Below are 17,436 nucleotides of genomic sequence, written 5' to 3' on the forward strand. Positions count from 1 at the left end.
ACAAGATGAAATTTCAGTTTATTTTTTGCCCAGAAAATATATAAGTATAATTCGCATCAATTAAATTTTTTTCTCTATTTCAGTATTGTAATGAGTTCATTACAGTTCTAAAAACAGTGCTGTCATGGACTCATTACAGCATCGTTTTCAGTTATGTTTTTTGTTTTGTGGTTGTCTATGCTGACTTCCAATCCTATCAAATTTCCATAAACGTCAATAATTGTCAATATAATATAATATAATTTGGATATAGTGAAATGATTTGCAACATTATTCGCAATTTCTCTTGATTCTGATGGTGTTAAATCGATTTTGTCAGACATAATTCACGAATTTAATGCGTAATTGTAATTTTTTTTTAAATTCGAAACGTACGATTCATATTCAAAATCCGTAATCTGTCAATGTTCGTAACAGTCACACCAACTGCCAAGATACAATACATAAGTCACTAGGATATATAATCAGAATTTTTCATTGAATTTCGACAATATTTCACAAAACTTGACTGAAATAGAGAAAATATCGTCTAATACTCGTTCCAGAAGGCAATTCCAACACTCATGCGTTCCAAAACTCGCTCCTTCGTCGCTCGTTTTCGAATTTCGCATTCGTGTTGGAATAGGAGCCCATTCTGCAACTTGTTTTAGAATATACTATTTTTAATTTTCTTTGATTCTGGTTTATGTGGTCATCCATATCACAAAATACGATATATCTACACCCAAAATATCAGCTCCGTTGGTTTTGTGGTCACGAAAGTATTGGACCATATTCTTTCGATATTTTTCTTAAATTTCCTCTGGTTCTGAAAACTCATCATAGTTGCCATCATGACAAAATGATATAGCGATCATCTCAAAAATATTCCACAAGATTAAAGTTGGTCTGACATGAAAGCTGGTCCATTATTTCAGACGTGAATATTCCACTTGAAGTGTAGACTTATCATTGGAAATAATAAACTCAAAGATCCATCGATCATTTTTTGTCACCTTCCGCAACCTCAAAAACCACGATAAACCCTGACAAGCGACCTCCAAAAAGTAGAAGGGTGTCTAGTTATCTGCACCTATCGAATTTCAATAGAGAAAACCCCCCCCCCCCTCCTAAAACAGACTCCCAGAGACGTGATCGATGGACTAGAACCACCGACATCAATCTCGACGTTGATGCAGGATCCTCAGATAAAACCCATCATTTTTCAGGCATAATGTTCAATTTTCCCAGACTCCCTCCCATAAATCACCCCTCAACCCCCCAAGATTCCATCTGCAGGGATAGCCGTCACGTCATATCGAGAAAATTGGGGCTGACCGAAGGGAAAATAATTGAAAAATTCAGGAAAAACACTCACGAATTTCGGGAGGTTTTCCTGAGCATGTTGTTTTCGGCCATCTTAAATTCCTATACAAAAATATATAGTATATGATATTGGTGTGCCCTCTAATTGTTGTTTAAGATATAACTGGTCACTTGTGGAGGTACTAGCCTACCGAAAAAGGATGAACTTCAAAGTTTCGATTTTGTCCCTTTCAATATAATTGCAAAAAAATTCTATTGCAATTTACCCATTTTCCAAAAATAAATGTTGCGTCTTCTTGCCATTTCTTTGATCCTCAGTACAAATAATCGAAAACAAATCAGTCCGTTCTCCAAAAAAGATATTCTGTGCTTCATAGAGTTATCAAATCAGAAAAACTTTATTATTATTTCCTTTTTTAAAAGCCGCATGAGTAACTGAATTTTCGAACAACTCATTTCATCGAAAAATGTTTCAAAATAAACTAAAATAAAACACCTTTTTGTCTTGGATCTTTTTGAAAACTTGATACCATGAAGAATTATCCAAACTGAATCCCCTATTGTAATCATTTCTTTCTTACAAGACCCCAAAACCGAGATATTACGAGTTTTCTAAGAATAATTCGAGGGTGTTGTCTTGTGTCATTTGCACCAATGAACCTTAATCCACATCGTCAAGCCAGAATAATAAATTTGTTTTAGTTAGCTTGAATTCAGTATCGCAAAAAAAGGTTCATATCAGTGGAATACAGTGTTTTTTTTTATCTCCACTCCCCTATTCATTTGTGAGTTCTTTCAGAATCCCAGAGCCTGCACAACTCAATTATTTCGGGATAAAATGCTAATAATTCTAGACATTTCGGCGCTTTGTTCTTTAGAACGAGCGCTAAAAACCGAACCAACCCCTCCCAACCGAAGGGGTGAGTTGGCAGAGCGCCCCCGTGATGTGTTCAGACAGAAATTCGAATCGCTATTTTTAACGCTTTGTGGAGAGCGGGAATTTAATACGCGCGAACGAAGACAATGGCGCTTTGTTGGCCAACGTGGGTCGGTTGGCTAACCTGGGACGTATCCGCGCCGTTTCACGATTGAATCAACAATTTTCCGACTGCTGAATAATTGATGGCTTCATGTACGGTTTTGCAAGCATAATTTCCATTTATGTACTCTGAACGCAACTCTGTAGTTGTGTTTTTGGAACACAGGGGGAGTACTTGAGTAAATTGCGCCTGGGTATATATTCATGCTAGTAGACCGAAAGCACTGAGAACAAGCGTTAAATGAATTATCAACAGGCAGAGAATTATGGTGGATTTATGCACCGTACCTAAGAACTATGAACTAAGAACTAAAACTAAGAATTCAGTGGCGTTTATGCACTCTCTTGTTATGGTGGATTTATGCACCAGTCCTAAGAACTAAGGCCCGGTGCACACATCCGACTTTTGCAGTTACGACACCCGTTGCGGTGTCGTACCTATTCAATGCACACTACATACGACACCGGCGTGGTTGCGGAGTCGGATCAATTCACTAGTTCACACTGCCAGTGTGTGTGTGTGCGATCGGCGCTCGATATTATTATATAATATAATATATAATTATATATAGTTATATTATAATGGACGACCATCGCAAAAAAATTGTTTTTGCTTACCTTGTTTACAAGAAGTATATTTGTAAACAAAACAGGCGTTATTGGGTACACCCCTACACGGACTTGAAACTTCTCAGGGGTAGATTTCATACTTCTTTCGGAGATTTAAGAGAAAACCCTGATAAGTTCTATAACTACTACAGAATGTCTGTGAAATCATTTGACGAGCTTGCAGCGAAAATAACACCAAAAATCAGATCTCAAGAATAGCTCAATATCAAATCCCCTGTCCGCCATTTTATGCGAACTCACGACAAACGTCGTATGTGTGCGCGGGTCAATTTGGAATAGAGTACTGAGAGATCGCATCTACGACTGCGGCACAGTTGCGGCCTAGAGGGACATGCTACCAAAAAACGACCGTAAGCTGGCAGTTACGACGTCGCAACAGCACGGCGGGTAGTGTGCATGCTCCCATTTGATTCTTTGTACCACAGGCCGCAAGTACGACACGACGACGGTGTCGTAACTACAAAAATCGGATGTGTGCACCGGGCCTAAGACTACACCTAAGAACTAAGACCTAAGAATTGAACGCTAACAAATCAATGAGGTCGTTTATGCACGTTTCCTAAGAACTAACACTAGCAGGCCAACTGTTAACTAAGAACTAAGGGCTCAGGTAAAATATAGAAGTACACGTGCGCCGCATAGAATTTCAATATTAACGAGTACCAGTTTCTATCATTTTATATTCTTTATTCGTGTTTATCGATGAAGTATTAGGAGTATTCGAAAAAATTAAATTTAATTTCCACCATTATTTCTGCAGAGACAATTCTTGGAAGATGCAGATTCACCTTGAAGTAATCGTTATCTTGTAATGCAAAATGGCGAATGCGCTCTTTTAAATCATTGTCCCATAATCTGAATAATTTTTCAAGACTCGTTTTTCCAGAATATCTTGATATGCCAATTTGCAAGGTTTTTTATTCATACTTTGAATTATGAACTTCAACTACCACGCATCAAACAAAAAGAAATCAACAAAAAAGTGAATGATATAAAAGGAATTCTTCTGAAATATACAATATCGACCTTAATATCATCGAAATCAAATCCAAAAAAAATCTTTTTCACTGAAATAATAAAACTGGCTCTTTCTCTCTGTAATATCTCTGAAAAACTCTCAATTAATACCTCATCATTTCTATAGTACAGTCTTTGACAGAATATAACTTCAATGAAAGGAAGTTGAACCATAAAGTCTTCTCTGGGGAGAGGTTTTTTCATTAATTTCTAGATTAATTCCAGCTTGTGAAAATCGAGTTTCAGAAGCAACAACTAATCAATAAGGAAAAAACTGAAACTTCTCACACTCTGCGCCATCTATTGGAAATTGACGGATTGCCTGAACTATCAAATAGGATTCTTCATTTCTGAATGATTAGTTCACAATTATACATACAGTTGAAAACAAATTCAAAAATTGATGAAACTTTCCAAATATTATTTATGAGAATTTAAATACCCCTAACTTCAATTCAATTTTTTTACACCTGAAGTTGTCAAGTACATAAAATAAGTTCACAAAAATTCTATGGTTTCACAAACCCCTAACCTAATGCTTTCTGATAACAAAACATAACCCCCAAATAGATAATCTATGATAGTTATAAACATTTGACTTAGCCGGATAATTTATAGGATTTCCGAACAATTTCCCTCGAAATGGCTGGTGTAGACATAGTTATTGAGGAGAAAAAAGATGATGGAGTAGATCGCCAAAGGGTAAAATTGAGCAGGACGAAAATTTTTGCATATAATAATCGAATGTTATATTTCAGGTTTGTCCTTTTCTACTGCGAGTATTCGTTTCAAATAACGGCCACCATTCGAAACTATCCGACTTCAATAAAGGTAACACACCACAAAACGAACTTCAAATTTACACATGGAAAGATGCCACACTTCACGAGTTAACACAATTGGTCAAAGAGGTAAATCCAGAGGCCAGAAGAAAAGGCACAAAATTCAGCTTTGCTTATGTCTATCCAGATGTGAGGGCACCTCTTTATAGACTAAGAGATATTGGTGTGACTACAACAGGCATTAAGGGACCCGATGATTTGAAAACTCTCAATCAAGTTCGATTTTCAATAGGAGACTATATGGATATTGCAATCACTCCACCCGACTCTTGGAATTCTGGTAGAAAGGGAGGATTCAATAACCGAGCAAGACCCTACTAATTTATTTTATGTGAAAAGTGTACTGAAGTGAACTATTCAAGAATTGAACCATGTATTCTTTGTTTTTTCTACATAAGCACATTTCTCCATGAGTTAAATTAGAAAGCAATGTATTATATTAATAAACTTTCTTTATTTCATTTTTTAGAAATTTATTTGAAAGGTCCATAAGGCAGTTCAACTTTTCCACATCTTTCATTGACAACTTGCCAATGTGGGCAATATAATGTTTTCTTATCCATGATATCAGTATATAATTTTGCATCAAGATGATCCATTTCATGCTGTATAATTCTAGCAGTAAACCCTGAGGCATTCATGGAAAATGTGTGGCCATCTTCATCATATCCTATAATCCACATTGTGCAATATTAAATTTATAATCCACTTATTATAATACCTTTCAGTTCTACAGACATATATCTAGGTACATCAGCACAAAAGCCTTTGACGCTTTCACAGGATTCTTCCAAAACCACTTTGGTGTAATCAGTTACTTTCATTTCTGGATTTATAACAACCTGTAAAATGTTAATAGAACCTTGTGAAAAGAATAGATTTTAACTTACCAAAGGCTCAATAGCTTTAAGGGCTTTGGCAGCTATCTCTTTTTTTGTGAAATGTTTATCCAGAGCCTTTTGTGTGAGTCCCATAATAAAGATTCTTAATGGTACACCTACTTGTGGAGCTGATAGTCCATAACAGTCATATTTTCTACATACATGCTTCAAATAAGCTATTAATTTTTGAACTTCTTCAGTTTCTATATCTTTGGTAGGAACAGGTTTAGAAATAGCTCTTAAACAAGGATCTCCTACTTGTATTATATGTTTGTGAGGAGGTTTTGTCGGTTTAGGTCGAACCAAACCTGAATACCATGTCAATATATTCTTGTAAGAAAAATGTCTAACTGTTGTAGACTGTTGATTTATTAATGCAATTAATGGTTTTATTCTCATATTCATTGAACAATCTTAAAAATAGTTCTGATATCTTAGAAATGTCGGTATCTGTATCTATAACCTTGTTTCTGACTATCCTTCGTTAGACGTCTGTTGGGGGTTCTGTATACTTTACAAACTAGACGAAGATGATTTCGAGAAAATCATACCAATTGAGACTATACACTTGAATATAATTATAAATATTGGGCCCACAGAGAAAACAAAGTAACATAACCTTCATCTGATTTGAGGTTAAGGTTGACTCGAAAGGAGTGGAGTGTTATTCTTAAATCTAGTTACTGGTACTGTCATAAATATTTGTATTTAATTCAATTTCATTAGTAAGTATCGGTGAGTATGGAATATCCTGGTTTATGCATAGATGTATAAAAATCAATGTCAACTCTTTAAACTTCAGAAATGTCTGCACAAGGAACTTGCGAATCTCCTAATTGTTCAAAACCTGCAAAATTACAATGCCCAACATGCATCAAATTAGATATACCTGGATCATTTTTCTGCTCTCAGGAATGCTTTAAGGCAAACTGGAAGGGCCACAAAATTATTCATATATTAGCTAGTAAGTAAGGTTAGGTAGGTACCTAAAAATAAATCGGGACATTGGAGACAAATATGGGAATCTTATTGTAACTTAATTCTTAGAAGGCGAAGGTCCCAGTGATGATACCGAAAAAGCCTATAATCCATGGCCATATTTCCAATTCACTGGTAAGTTGAGGCCGTTCCCTCAATCGGCAAAAAGGACAGTGCCAGCCTCGATAATGAGGCCTGATTATGCTGACCACCCACAAGGGTACCCAGTCAGCGAACAAGCTGTTAAAGGTACTAGTCAAATCAAGGTTCTAGACGATGAAGAAATAGAAGGTAGTATCAAGAATAAACTCTAAATCATTGTTTAATATTTATTCATTGTAGGAATGAGAGTGGCCTGTAAATTAGGAAGAGAAGTTTTGGATGAGGCTGCTAGAGTTTGTGATGTCGGAGTTACTACAGACGAAATAGATCGTATTGTGCATGAGGCCTGCATTGAGAGGGATTGCTACCCTTCCCCTCTTAACTATTATGAATTCCCAAAATCATGTTGTACATCTGTGAATGAAGTTATTTGTCACGGTGAGCTTTCTTAATTAAAATTTGTGGGAATTTCAATTGAAACAAAAAAAGTGCTATTTTGCTTCATATTTTATGTTGAATTTTAGGAATTCCCGATACAAGACCCCTTCAGGACGGAGACCTTTGTAATGTTGACATTACTGTATACCATAATGGCTTTCATGGTGACCTTAATGAAACATTTTTTGTTGGAAATGTGAGCGATAAGCACAAGAATCTGGTTAAGGTTACCTATGAGTGTTTGGAGAAGGCCATTCAGTTTGTTAAACCTGGTGAAAAGTACAGGGATATTGGAAACATAATACAAAAACACGCCCAGGCGAATGGTTACTCTGTTGTCAAGAGTTATTGTGGACATGGGATCCACAGACTCTTCCACACTGCCCCAAATGTACCCCATTATGCAAGTGAGTCCTATTTTATCTTTCATGAAAAGGATAAGTCTTCTCTCATTTTAGATCAATGAAATACTTGTTGTTTAGGGGTCAGCAATGAACAGATAAATACAGACATGTTACTTTAAACACAATGTCATTTATAATTTTTTTAGCTTATGGTTTTTTCATTTTGGCATTTCTTCAAATTCTTTGTTGATAAACGAAAAAATTAGAAACAAATCAAGTCTATCTCTCTTATTTACTACAAAAATTTTACAAATAAATTCTGAGATATCAGAAATTTCGGAATTTTATTTTAAATTTCTTTATGATATAATCTTCAAGAAATTTCGCATATGAATTGATATGGGTAATTTTTTAAATGAATGAGAAAACTGAATTTCATGTGGGTATAACTCTGGAACAATTTAACGGATTTTGCCAATCAACAAACCTAAAACAGGTAATTTGCATCAAAATTATAATTTTTTTCAGAGAATAAAGCAATCGGCATAATGAAACCTGGTCACTCATTTACCATTGAGCCAATGATCTCAGAAGGAACCTGGAAGGATATCAGCTGGCCCGACCAGTGGACTGCGGTAACAGCTGATGGACTTTGGTCCGCCCAGTTCGAGCAAACCTTACTGGTTACAGATACAGGTTGCGAAATAATGACTCGAAGAAGAAACAACAATGGATTACCTCATTTCACAGATAAAATATGAAAATTTTTGTTGTGTTCACCTTGATTAAAATATTATTTTAATCTGAAAAGTCAGTTTTTTCTTTGAGTAGGGGAAATCCTCCGAATTGGAAATGCTTATGAAATAATGTAGGTGGAACAGTGGTAGAAATTGAAAATAATTTATTTGTTCAACAATCATTACATTAAAACAGTTAATTTCACATAGGTATGGCATTTTAGCTATATGGTTATATTAATCTGTTATAAGTTTCAACAGAAAATAATTAGCTATCTAAGAATCAAATAACATACAAGAAAATTCAAGATTCATCCCGATTTTGTGATCATTCGATAAAGTTAGTTCTACATTAAAATATACCAAAAAAGGCCTATCTTGAATTTTCCTTTGAAAATATTTCAATTAAAACTTTACAAAGTAAAATTTGTTCAATATTCAATAGGTATATAAAGTTATTGAAGTATATTCTTTATTAATAGGCACACCTAAACATGTAAGAGTTAGTCGTTCTGTATAGACAATGAAGTATGTAGGGTTCTTGAGTATATTTCACGTTACGTAACAGATAAAATTTTGGTCAATTCTCACCCAACTTTACATTGTCGAGTGGGCCTCAAATCGAGTGTTACCTGGTTTGGGGACACCCGAAAAATATTTACAATATCCGTCGATAATTCTTTCAGCTGTTATGTACATTATGCCAAATAATATATAAAAATATCAAAGATGTACACCTAAAGTATATCACACAATATTTAAAAGCTACAAATATCTCGTTCACTTTTTGCTACAATCTGCTTGGCAGCATCGTAGTCTGTTTATTTACAGGCGTTCCAAATATGCAAACCAAAAAGATTAAAATTAAATAATGAGAATAGATCGCATTTGAAATTTTTGAGAAATTTTCCTTTGGAGAATAAATAAAAAATTTATTTTCGAATGTTGGTGAATCAAGTAGCATTTTTCTAGTTATTTGATTGGAATTTGATAAATTGATCATAAAAAATGATGAGAGATTTTTCTAGTTATTACATTTTTATGATTTGAAAATTTTTTTTAAACTTGAGCTTATTTGACATATTGATCAATATACAGGGTGATTTATAACTACACTTTGTGAGGGGATTCTGAAACTAGAAATAATGATAATTTGTAATATAATTTTCTTTTTCTGTTGCAAATCCATTCATTCTACCATACCAAATCGTGCGGAAAGATCTCAGTTTCACAGGTTTCATGGTAATATTTCTTATTTATGTTGGTACTCAGAACTCTCCTGTCATAGATTTATCTATTATTTGTCAAATTTGTGATACATAAAACAGTACTGCCAACCAACATTCTAATCCAAAAATCACTAAACGATATTTATTGAAATATTTTATTAATTTTGATAAAATTTCAGTAAATTAGAGAAAATAATGTATAATATTCGTACAAAAAGCTAAGGAATCCGTTTAGAAAGTAGATACATTTATTTTTGAATCACCCTACATATGCATACGTTTTGTAATGAAAAAAAAAATCCAGAAGAAATTGAGTGTCGAACTAAACATAAATTTTGAGCTGATCTCTCCTGTGATATTAGAAAATTAAAAAAAAATACATAAACATCTAATCTACGACGGAATTAACTTTATATCATCCTACACTAGTACATTATTGAAAATAAATTATCTTTAAACGGCTGCAAACTCGTAATTTTAAGTATATGTACAAAATTTAGACATCGTTGACACATTTTTTTTCGTATAATACATTATAAGCTATAGTCATATAAAAATATCCAACATATAACGTTATTTCATTGCATTCACTCTTGTCTCATTTTAAGCAACAATCGGAGGAAATAAAAAGCAGCAAAATACAAAAAATTTAGAGGGAATAAGGAATGATAACTTAAATATTGTTGGAATATAAAATTAACAATATACAGTTTTTACATTGCGTACATTTTTTTGAGCGAAAAGTTTCCGGGATTTTGTTTGTAAATCTTTATTGAAGAACAATATCTTAGCAAAGGGTACTTGTGTATGTGAATCAGGCCTATATTAGATCTATTTAGTACCTTATATTGCTCAGTAGTTTAGTCTTTGCTTGTCTTGTTGTGCAGTTTGTGTCTTACAATTTATAACTTTTAATAACTTAGTTTAGATAGTCACCTCGTATTGAAAAATGTTATTGATTGGTGTTGGTGCTTCAATTTTCATTTGGAATATGGATTTTCAAATTTATAAGTAATAACATTCGCTAAAATATGAATCCCTTCGGGTAGATGACTTGGAATTTTAATTGAATTTCAATAAGTTATTCAAAGTAAAGAGAGGCTAACAATAACTAGATATTAATATAAACGTTAAAAAAATTCATGAATTAAATCGAAGTGAAATTAGAAATGAAATTTTTGTTTTCTTCTTTCTACTTATTTTCTATCATATGCTCATATGCAGTACTTTAGTGTATTATGTCAGTCAGTATATTAATAATGGTTCTTCGTGATTCATTAATTTTTGGATGATTTAATCATTTTCCTCTTAAAATGTAAAAACCTCAATTCCGGAAACTTTTCATTCGATTCACGTGAATAGATTACTAAGGCAAAAATCTTAGAAGCCTTTGGAGATCACAATGGAAATTCCGAGATTGGAAAAACCGTTTTCACAACTTCAAACACAACCCCAGGTCTTTGTCCTCCACCACCTGTTAGTACTGGCCAACTTGCGGCTTTGGATCAGCCTCTGCACACATGCACAAACCGGTCAAGTTCGCGCAAGTTCTTATCGCACCTTGAATATCGCGAAAAGGGACAGTAACGAGAAGCAGTTCAGTGGCGTGCTGGTCAAGGAGTAGGAGGCTACCACGCTTGCGGCCGTCTTCAGACAGTGCTCGTGCTCCTGGTAGTCCAACCTGGTGATGCCGCAGTAGTGGGCGTGGGCGCACGTTGCGTCGCAGGAGCTGTGCTGGTTGCTGTGGAACCTCACCGAGTTGGCCCTGTAGTATCTGAAATGGGTCGGAAAATGTTACATGTTTCCCAATGAGATCAGAAAAGTTCTAAATAATATTAATCCGAGCGAAAAAATAGGACTAACGTTCTTTTGAAACAATCTAGCTCCACAAGAGCATATACACATGGTGTTAGTGAATGAGTGCCACAAACTTTAGGGGGGTTTTAGCATGACAAAATAATGGCAGATCGTAAAAAGACGATACAACTCTCTTGAACTTCCAACCCTTTCGTATTGCTAAAGAGCTGAACAAGTTTTTAAGCGGCATTAGTCACTTTTGGAAGCAGTGGAGACACGCCTGAGTTTAGGGAGGCCATTAGCCTTGAACACACTGAAGACAACTTTACGTAAATAATTATAATAGACAGCTTGAGGTCGCTAAATATAATTTTTTTCATCTCTGGTTTACAAGATGGGACAGACAATGTGAACATAGGTGCAGGCTGTTCACTGATAGAATTATCTCAGATGTATATGTAGATTTAGGAGGGGCCCTTATGGTCAGTTGTGGCCCTCATCAGAAATTTTTTCGCCATTAGTCGACATATTCTTCAGCTCGCCCTCCATTTCTAATGAACTGCAGTATCTGGTGATGGCTTCAAGGAGGTTACTTCTTCACCTTTACAAGTCTTTTTCCAAGGCACTTTTGCGTTGGTTAGCGATGGCGAGGCATTTCTTCAGCAGGTGATCTGGAGTTTCTTTCTCATCCCCACAGAATCTGCACTCGTCATTTTCTGCAAGGCTCATTCTCATGAAGTGGTTCCTAAGGCTGCAGTCCAGTGAAGAGGTGTAGCATATTCTTGCTAAGATCCAGATACTGCTGAGATCTCGCAGTATCAAAGTCTCGAAGAATCTTTTTGGAATGATCCAACCCAGGGAGATTCCACCTGAGTGTTGCTCTTTAGGTTTTATTCTACTCCTGATACTTTTTCTTGTAGGCTCAATATTATTTAAGAGAACGTGCAGGTAGCAGCTAAGTTCATAATTCCAGTGAAATCTTGTAAACCGGAGGTGAGAAGAATGGACCTATATGACGTATCTTCTCGTCCTGTTACAAAAGATGAAGAAATGCACGAAGAAGGCATTGTTTCTCAAAAAAAGCCTTTAAAAACATAAAACATATAGAAATTAGCATCGAAAAAACATTATCTTCATTATTGATACCAAAAAGCACACACAGTGCGTGCTGTTCGTCCCAAAACTCGACGTGACTCAGTGCCGTGCTTCCAGCTCAGATCTATTTCAATAATTGAACTATTCTCCCAACCGGACAAACCGTCATTCGGATGATACACGAACGGCAATAATTATTGCTCCTCCCAGATTGTTTGTCGGTCGTGAAACAGCCTAATGACACACTCACACACACACACATAGAGACAGAGGGAGACGCGACAAGGATTTATGCAAAGCGGTGGCGGACCAGTAATTCAGCTCACCTATTAAAGGTGGGGTTATCGCCAGAGGCGTTGGACAGCTTCTCAGCTAAATTATGTAGGGCCAAAGGCGTGATGTTGTTTATCATGTAATGCGCCGAGAAGTTATACTCGACGGACCATTTGGCTTGGTTATCCAGGTTGGCGGTGGTGAGGTCCAAGTAATATTGGGTGTAGTCCAAGATCTGAAACAGGAGACAGTGTCATTTTGTGTTGCAGTAAGGAAGATATAAGATATAGTGCCTTTTTTACTTTTTTTTTGGCGCCTTCACAAGATATTTAACTCAAATTCGTTATAGATATTCCAATTTGAAGTTTTCATCATGTGGTATACTAATTACGAATGCAAATCTACAGAGTGATATTTTTTCTGGAACAGTGTCCTGTTATTCTCTCCAGAACTTTTTTTTGGAGGACCAATGGCAGTTTGAAAAAATATAAAAGGATACTTTGGTCCAGTACTACATTTTTTGGTTTGTTATAGATTTGTCATATCTGCTGCCGATTTCGAAGAGAAAATTTCTAACAATCCTCTGGTAATCGTGAACTTTGGTCCAGTACTACATTTTTTGGTTTGCTATAGATTTGTCATATCTGCTGCCGATTTCGAAGAGAAAATTTCTAACAATCCTCTGGTAACCGTGAACTTTGGTCCAGTACTACATTTTTTGGTTTGTTATAGATTTGTCATATCTGCTGCCGATTTCGAAGAAGAAATTTCTATCCATCCTCTGGTAATCGTCAAGAAAATCCAAATTATTAAGAAAAATTATAAGTTTTTGTACTTATTCACCTAATCTATAGCGGAGATTAATAAATATTCGATAAACTGGTATGGTTTATAGGATTTTTTCTCTTCAAAATTATCTGAGGAGTCTCTCATTTTCCTTTGTACCTCCAATAAGGAACACCTGTATTAAGGATGGGACAGTATGCAGTGTCGGATTTAAAAAGCTTCAAGATTCATAAAAAATGTTTTTATAGCTCAGAAAATACATTATATCGTTTGTTTCCTTGATATTCCGACACTAATTATATTTAAGCTGGGACCTTGCTGATCAATACTCATATTGAGCCTTCACAAAGAAAAATGAAAAAATATGACTTGCAGAATATATCTATAGGTTCGAATATAATGACAATGAAACGTGCAGTCATCGAATGTGATTAGCGATATACTGGCTTCGATCAAAGTATAACTAAGCATCATTGACAACCATATGAAAATAGAGGCTCTTTGGTTGTAACCCATCAGTAACAATAACATTGAATTGAATTCATATCAGTGTTTTAATCTTATTTAAATTGAATTGGCTATTTTCTGTGACATATGTAAAATAGTTTGCCGACATAATTGAAGAACTGTAGAGAATATTTCGAAGACCTCTGAGGTTTTAAAAACATTTATAATTGTTTTATATATTATACCGTTTTTCGCCTTGAGAACATCGAATGTAACGTTAAAAATTTTCATGTAGATAAAGGGTACCACCCACACCACGTTTTCTATCCACATTATTTACACTCGCAAATGAGATCCCACTCATTTATTAAGTCGTAAATGCCCAATGAGCCGATTCCAAGTCACCGACGTAAACTTGGTAGGATTCGCCGACCCCGGCGGCTATCGGGTATCCCCTTCTCCCCTCTCCCATCTGGAAAAATCGGATCGGACGGAACCCTGACGGTTTCCGCGGTTTTCCCAGCGATTAGAGGGGGCCGCAAAGACGGGAATAATTCATCACGTGAAACGGCGTGGGATCGGCCCTGTCCGGATGCAAATTGCAACAAGTCGCCTGCTGCTGGCGGCGGGGAAAAGTGTAGGACCGACAGCCGCCACTTAAAAAGCCATCATTTACCCCTCGTTCGTCGGCGCACCGCCCGTACGCCGCTGTATTTTTCATCCGGGAGCCTGCAGGACATGATTCTCGAATTAGACGGACGCTCGCAAGTTACACAGACGTTATTTTACTAGCTATTCGTCAATTTGGCTACTTGTAACATACTGCCGACACGTAAAATGTACACAAAAAGCTTTTTGTCACTTGTGCGTTTCATACCGACTGTCTTTCTGGGAGCCCTCTTGAAATTGTGATGGATTATAACATGAAATAATAAAATAACAATTTCTTGAGAAGTTTTTATTCCTTTCCCTACATTTTTTCTTCCGAAATGATAATAAAATCTCAAGAATTATTCAACTCGAAAGAAGAAACTTGGTAAGAGTTTTTGAATAAGAGGTTTTTTTTCATGACCAATTTGCATATTTGAGCTAAAGGCCTCAATTACTTCTCAAATTCCATGTTTAAGGTCTTGAATCGATTGTGGGGCATTGGCATAGGTCTTATCTTTGAGGTGCCCCCCCCCCAAAAAAAAAAACTCTGAAGATGATAAATCACAAGATCTCGGTGGCCAACTTTGATCACCTCTTCGAGAAATAACTCGGTCAGAATTCTCAATTGTTTTTGAGCGATACAAACGGTTTCGATTTTTGAAATAACTAATTTTTCTCAACAGCTCAAATTTTTGCACCAGATTTCATTGTTGATGGCCGAAAAGGTGCTTGACGACGACCCAAAACTGCTTTAGTTTTGGGACATGCGACTACAATTTTTCGATGAAGTATGTATTCTTCCATTTTTAGTTATGACGTCCTTTTCACTTGTCAAATGTTAAAAGACGACAGCTTCAAAAGTGACAGATGCCCAAATAGCGTGCTATTCAAGTTAGAACCTGTTAGTGGTAACCCTTTAATTGGTGGATTTATGCACCAGTCCTAAGAACTAAGACTAAACCTAAGAACTTAGAACTAAGAATTGAACGCTAAGAAATCAATGAGGGCGCTTATGCACGTTTCCTAAGAACTAAGAACTAACACTAGCAGGCCAACTGTTGACAAAGAACTAAGGGGTCAGGTAAAATATAGAATTGTGCGTGCACCGCATAGAATTTCAATATTAACGAGTACCAGTTTCTATAATTTTATGTTCTTTATTCGTGTTTATCGATGAAAAGTATTAAGTGTATTCGAAAAAATTGAATTTAATTTTTTCACAATCAATATCAATGTCAAACATCAAAGTATAGAACAGATAGAAAGTAGTTCGAGCACGAGAACTAACAAGAGAGTGCATAAACGCCACTGAATTCTTAGGTTTAGTTCTTAGTTCATAGTTCTTAGTCCTTAGTTCTTAGCTACGGTGCATAAATCCACCATATATTCAGAATTTAACTTCAAATCCAACCAGTTAAAATTAGTTGAACAACCTCAACGACTCATTGGAAAAGAACTGGACAATAAAAGGAGGAAACCACTGACAATCTAGTAAAATTGTTAATGCACATTTCGTAGAACATCTGTTCTTTATGTGCGTCAAGCAATTCTGTGTTTATAGATGCACAAAATAGTCCTAAAGCGTTCGTAAAACATCCTTTGGTTTCGATCTTTGAGCATTGCTCCGTTGTAAAACAAAATCTGCTGTGCTTCCGGACCGTGTTGACCTTTTAGACTCCCATCCGAGCTCCGATCGGCTTAAAATCCGGAAGTTCGATCTTCCGAATTTTCTTTCGAATCTTCGGACGACAACCCCCTCCCCTACCGCCTCCCATAACTAATTCATCCTGCAGGGACTCCTGCAATATTCAGCCGTGTAAATGGCGTAGCTTGTAAGAAAGTTCGTCGCCAAAAAAGCCCCTAAAATAGAGAAACGTCTCGAACCATCTGATAAATTCCATTACAATGTACGGCCTGAATAATAGAAACGGTTTTCCCGGATTTTCCACTCGCACTTAGCGGGACCCGTTCCCGGATTCCGGCCCGCAATTTTCGCCCTGATTTTCGATAAAATTTGGGGCTTTCGATCCTCAAGAATAGGGCGGGGGTGGGAGGTTGCTTCAGCGTTTCACGCGGTTGAGGAAAGTTTGATTTTTCAGGTGATTGCGTAAAAGTAATTATCAGCTTCTTTGATTATATTCTTGTAATAAAACCTTGTAAAACACAACTATGTTTCTCCTAAATAATTGACGATACTTGAGATGCCATCTAGATTATATGGAATTATGTATGGAATAATTCTATTGAATTGAGAATCAAGTTTTCTACAATTATATTTCTCAGGATGCAATTTGTTACATCAAAATAAGGTTTCCATACCCTAACTGTCCAAGAAAAAAAAAACTGAGCTCTCTTGTCGTATTTTGATATTATAGTTATTTCTTGTTCCGTTAGGAGCTAGGCGATCTAGATACCTACCGTAGTTGTAAGAGAACTGTAAGGCAAAACTAGACCATCCTTTTTTTAATTGCTAATTGTTAACTCTTTAGAGTTCACTCACCTGTCCAGTGTTTTGATTGAACTTGTACAATCTCAAGCCTGGGTTGTTTGGTCCATCCGCTGTTCTTCTTGGAGTCAGCGCTGGTGCCAACATTGCCCACGAGGCTGGATGACCTGTGAAAAACATTAAAGAATGTAATAATCATTAAAATATCTTCGAAATAATAGAAATTCATCAATACATGGAGAACGGTAAATTTATTTCACCAATCAAAGACAATTATTGATTGAGTTCGGTAGTTCTCATTCGTTTTGTTGCTCATAAAGCTTTTTGTACGATCCCATTGAAAAGTATTTTCCAATAAGAGGTTTCATTTTGACTAGACCGCTATCCAGACAGTTGTCA

The 17,436-nt window shown here is 35.9% G+C and overlaps 4 protein-coding genes across 6 annotated transcripts in view; 2 read left to right on the forward strand and 2 right to left on the reverse strand.

Annotated features, from left to right (window-relative positions):
• Positions 1–4,433: 4,433 nt before the first annotated feature.
• LOC123674535 (histone deacetylase complex subunit SAP18) lies at positions 4,434–5,294 on the forward strand. The gene is made up of 2 exons (XM_045609433.1): positions 4,434–4,693; positions 4,750–5,294. Exons 1-2 carry the CDS (start codon positions 4,634–4,636, stop codon positions 5,152–5,154), a joined length of 465 nt encoding a protein of 154 aa, XP_045465389.1. The 5' UTR covers positions 4,434–4,633; the 3' UTR covers positions 5,155–5,294.
• On the reverse strand, positions 5,190–6,119 carry LOC123674534 (peptide deformylase, mitochondrial-like). Its single transcript, XM_045609432.1, has 3 exons — positions 5,724–6,119; positions 5,555–5,675; positions 5,190–5,503 (listed from the first exon to the last, which is right to left on the reverse strand). The coding sequence occupies exons 1-3, from the start codon at positions 6,117–6,119 to the stop codon at positions 5,307–5,309; spliced, it is 714 nt and encodes a 237-aa protein (XP_045465388.1). The 3' UTR covers positions 5,190–5,306.
• A 189-nt stretch (positions 6,120–6,308) lies between these two features.
• LOC123674533 (methionine aminopeptidase 1) lies at positions 6,309–8,386 on the forward strand. Of its 3 annotated transcripts, none has more exons than XM_045609428.1 (6): positions 6,309–6,449; positions 6,517–6,678; positions 6,762–6,983; positions 7,035–7,232; positions 7,319–7,639; positions 8,105–8,386. In XM_045609428.1, the coding sequence occupies exons 2-6, from the start codon at positions 6,519–6,521 to the stop codon at positions 8,335–8,337; spliced, it is 1,134 nt and encodes a 377-aa protein (XP_045465384.1). In that variant the 5' UTR covers positions 6,309–6,449; positions 6,517–6,518; the 3' UTR covers positions 8,338–8,386. The 3 variants fall into 3 exon arrangements, with proteins under 3 accessions (XP_045465384.1, XP_045465385.1, XP_045465387.1); XM_045609429.1 differs by having other exon boundaries at positions 6,321–6,439; XM_045609431.1 differs by lacking the exon at positions 6,309–6,449 and having other exon boundaries at positions 6,552–6,692.
• A 76-nt stretch (positions 8,387–8,462) lies between these two features.
• LOC123674531 (acid sphingomyelinase-like phosphodiesterase 3a) overlaps positions 8,463–17,436 on the reverse strand; it is a 214,802-nt gene continuing 205,828 nt past the window's right edge. Inside the window, exons 8-10 of the mRNA XM_045609426.1 lie at positions 17,092–17,204; positions 12,761–12,942; positions 8,463–11,316 (exon numbers count right to left, since the gene is read on the reverse strand). Of these exons, the coding sequence (XP_045465382.1) occupies positions 11,094–11,316; positions 12,761–12,942; positions 17,092–17,204 (518 nt within the window). The 3' untranslated portion in view covers positions 8,463–11,093. The remainder of the gene's footprint in view (positions 11,317–12,760; positions 12,943–17,091; positions 17,205–17,436) is intronic.

Source organism: Harmonia axyridis, chromosome 3, assembly GCF_914767665.1.
Source record: "Harmonia axyridis chromosome 3, icHarAxyr1.1, whole genome shotgun sequence".
Taxonomy (NCBI): Eukaryota; Metazoa; Arthropoda; class Insecta; order Coleoptera; family Coccinellidae; genus Harmonia; species Harmonia axyridis.